Raw genomic sequence first — 3,727 nt, forward strand, 5'->3', positions numbered from 1 at the left:
TCTTCTTCTTCACCCAGAAACAGAAAAAAGGAGATTGAAAAGAGCAAGAGAGCGTCTTCTTGAAGCGTGAAGGCTACCGTAGCTGTGATACGTACTCTGAACTGCGTGGTGTCAGAGAGTTGATGATATATGATCTCAACGTTAGACGGGAGACACTCACACACACTGGACCTTTAAGATGTCGCAGCCTTTTTCTCTTCTCTAGTTGGACTTCTTTAGCAGGCTTTTGTTTGTCTATCTGCTCTAGCTTTTCCATCTTTTTGTACACCGATATGTTAATAATAATGGTTCAAAATGATGTGCAATTGCATCTTCTGTATTGGAAAAACGTAAGTAATGTTTAGGAGGGCCCCTAAACCCCCTGCCAAATAGTCTTAGGTCCGTCTGCTGCAAGGTGATGACAGATTAAGGGGAATTTGGCATCATAGGTGTGATCTGAAATCTGTTTTCAGTAGCCCAGAGTGTCACTGAGAGTGTTTTCAGATATTTAACTTGCTTCATATCTCGTTGTGTCTCTAGATGGGAACCAACAAGCTTGCCAGCCAAAAGGGCATGACTTCTTACGGCACACGACGCCATCTGTACGATTCCAAGATGGCGATGGACACTCCCCTGGACCAATCAACTATCAGCCTACAGATGGGCACCAACAAGGGAGCCAGCCAGGTGAGGACAGACACACTGAGATCCAGTGATTTAGGGTTAGGTAGCCTCATTCAGGCTGTTTAGACGGAGACGATGTGAAGACAAAACGCAAAAGTGGCGTTACGTTATCACTTTTTATTCCGCGTTTAGACGAGCGTTATGGGGGGGGGCATATGGTGACGCAAAAGTGTGTGAAATGTGATCAACCAAGTCAGCGCGCCTGGACAGACGAGGAGGTGGAGTTACACACACACACACACAGACACACACACACAGACAGACAGACACACACACACGCAGACACATGGCACAGACACAGACAGACAGACGCACACACAGCAAACACAGACAGACACACACACACACACAGACACATGGCACACACACACACACAGACACACACACACGCAGACACATGGCACAGACACAGACAGACACACATGACACACACACACACACACAGACAGACAGACACACAGACACACACACGCAGACACACAGACACACACACGCAGACACATGGCACACAGACACGCAGACACATGGCACAGACACAGACAGACACACATGGCACACACACACACACACACACACACACACACACACACACACACAGACAGACACACACGCACACACGGCACACACAGACAGACAGACACACACACACACACACACAGAGACAGGTCCGATTCCTACCGGTTGCATAGGAACCGTAGTGGAACCAGGTTTCGGTACCCACCCCCAGTTTTCAACCCCCTCCCTCTTGCTCTGTGTCCGGCAGGCTGGCATGACGGCCCCGGGGACCAGGAGGCACATCTTTGACAGCAAGCTGGATCTGGAGAACTGCGATACCACTACCATCTCTCTGCAGATGGGGACCAACAAGCGGGCGTCCCAGCGGGGCATGACCACCTACGGCCTGCCACGCCAGGTCTACGACAACAAGTACTGCACCAACCCCACCGAGACCTTCAACAACGGGAGCGAGGCCGAGTTCGACGGCTACAACCAGTACGACGACTAAAAGAATCCCCCAGACGGCCTCACACCCCTCCACCCCTCCTTGCTTTTTAACTTCAGACATCCGACCGCGACTGTCTTAGTGACGAGCAAAACCTTCCAGACTCTTATTTATCGCCAGGCCCAAACGGAATATGCAGACTTTTTTTTTTTTAGTTTTTTTTTTTAGATGTGATCCAGAATGAAAATAGGCAGAATTTAGCAGCGTGTTGTTCGGTTTGTGGTGATGTGTTAACATTCAGAGTCATTTTAAAGGTGCACTATGAGTTTCTGCATGATTTCATTTATACGATACAGCTTTATTGTCAGCCAAGGCTGCAATTCTTTGTGCATCTCTGGGTAGCTCGTATAAAAAAGAGGACACACACATACAAACATACATGAGATTAATAACACCATGACATACATGAAACATTACCACAAGTGACATAAACTTCCAAGTAGGAAAACAAAGACAACGTGTATAACAGAACATGACATGAACATACACACAGACACGGTCTCAGAGACGGATAACCCTGAATACATATTGCACTGGATTGGATTTAATGTAGCTGGTTTAACAACAGGATAGATTGATGTATGAAAGAGTTTTTACGTCTGATGTGATTAAAAGAATGAACTGTTTGAGGGCAGAAGCTGATATTCTCTGTGCTAAACGTGAGGAGCCATTTGAGATATTCCTGGCCAGTCGGAGCATACTGTTATTGTGAGCCTCCTGAAAGCAGTGTGCTACAGGTAGTCCTATAATCTCTGAATACATTTTAATCTGAATAGCTTTGTTTTATTTTGAACTGATAGGCTACTCAGCCAAGCAGTACTACAGTAGAGCATGATACTCTGAATTACTGATGTGAAAAACAAAGAAATGATTTGGCTACCAGCTCCAAAGGATCTCAATCTACGGAGGATATCAACACGCTGTTGTCTCAAATGGTAGCATCTCTCCTTGATCCGCTAGCTGCCTGGTCCCTGAACACACCGTGAAAAAGCCCGGTCTCGGGAGACAACACAGGGGTCGTACACATCAAACACTAGAGGCACAGGCCTGGGCACCAAAATACAACAAACCACTCCAGCCAATCACAGACAAGATGGTTGGGGGTGGGGCTTAGTGACAGTTACGGAAACATGGGGGGAGGGCGAGCTGGCTCTGTCTTGTTTGGTATTTACTTGGAACGTCATGGTGCACCTTTAATCTTTTTTTAATCTGCAGAAAATTTGGGGGATTCTGATTCTGCGTCCTCAGACTCCGTGTGGCCCATAGACGGTTAATATTAACCGTCTATGGTGTGGCTCCTGTGTATCACTGAATGACGTCATTGTCGTCTTCCTTGTCCCCGTTTTTTCTTTTTGTTCTAAACCTACTTTCACTCTGAGGAATTGGCTGTTTGTCTTTCCACGGGTAAAAGAATAGTTTGCACAGACTCCAGAAGATTTCATGCACCCCTGTATCTCGTTCTCTGATGGGTTTTAGGTTACACTTTACTTGAAGGTATCTACATAAGAGTGACATGACACTGTCATGAACGTGTCGTAAACATTATAAACGAGTCATAAACATTTATGACCTAATGCTTCTGTCAGACAGTGTCATTCGGTTTTTGTCATGACAAGGTAAGGCTCTGACACACCAACCAGACGGCCGACCGACTGATCAGTCTCCCCGAGTTGGTCCAAAAAGTGTCTCAGAACACCCCGAAGAGACGCCGACTTGAGCGTACGTTCTGCGCGTGCTGAGACGTAATACGTCTCCATAACAGCAGGCGGCGCTAATCTGTGTTGTCGCCCAAAGAATGAAAACTGTAAATGAGGGAACATCTCTCTAGACCTGGTAAACACAGAGCACGCTGTCGTCAGTCCTTGTTTTCATCAGAGAGTGGAGATAGTAGTCAAGAAGGATCCTTGTTGTCATTACGCGCTGAACGGAAGAAAATATGATGCCTAGTAATAAGAAGATACTGGCGTTGGCAGCTCCGGTTTATCGTGCACTGATTGGCTAGTCAAGTGCTAGCACTCCACCAATCAGATTGGTCATTGAGTCTGACTGCCCACTGGCAGA

The 3,727-nt window shown here is 46.7% G+C and overlaps 1 protein-coding gene across 1 annotated transcript in view; it reads left to right on the forward strand.

Annotated features, from left to right (window-relative positions):
• The window catches only part of cnn1b (calponin 1, basic, smooth muscle, b), a 13,636-nt gene extending 10,770 nt beyond the window's left edge, over nucleotides 1–2,866 (forward strand). The window contains exons 5-6 of the mRNA XM_078270000.1: nucleotides 520–666; nucleotides 1,427–2,866. Coding sequence (XP_078126126.1) covers nucleotides 520–666; nucleotides 1,427–1,669 — 390 coding nt within the window. The 3' untranslated portion in view covers nucleotides 1,670–2,866. The remainder of the gene's footprint in view (nucleotides 1–519; nucleotides 667–1,426) is intronic.
• Nucleotides 2,867–3,727: the final 861 nt, after the last annotated feature.

The sequence above is a fragment of the Sander vitreus genome, chromosome 15 (assembly GCF_031162955.1).
Source record: "Sander vitreus isolate 19-12246 chromosome 15, sanVit1, whole genome shotgun sequence".
NCBI classification, from domain to species: domain Eukaryota; kingdom Metazoa; phylum Chordata; class Actinopteri; order Perciformes; family Percidae; genus Sander; species Sander vitreus.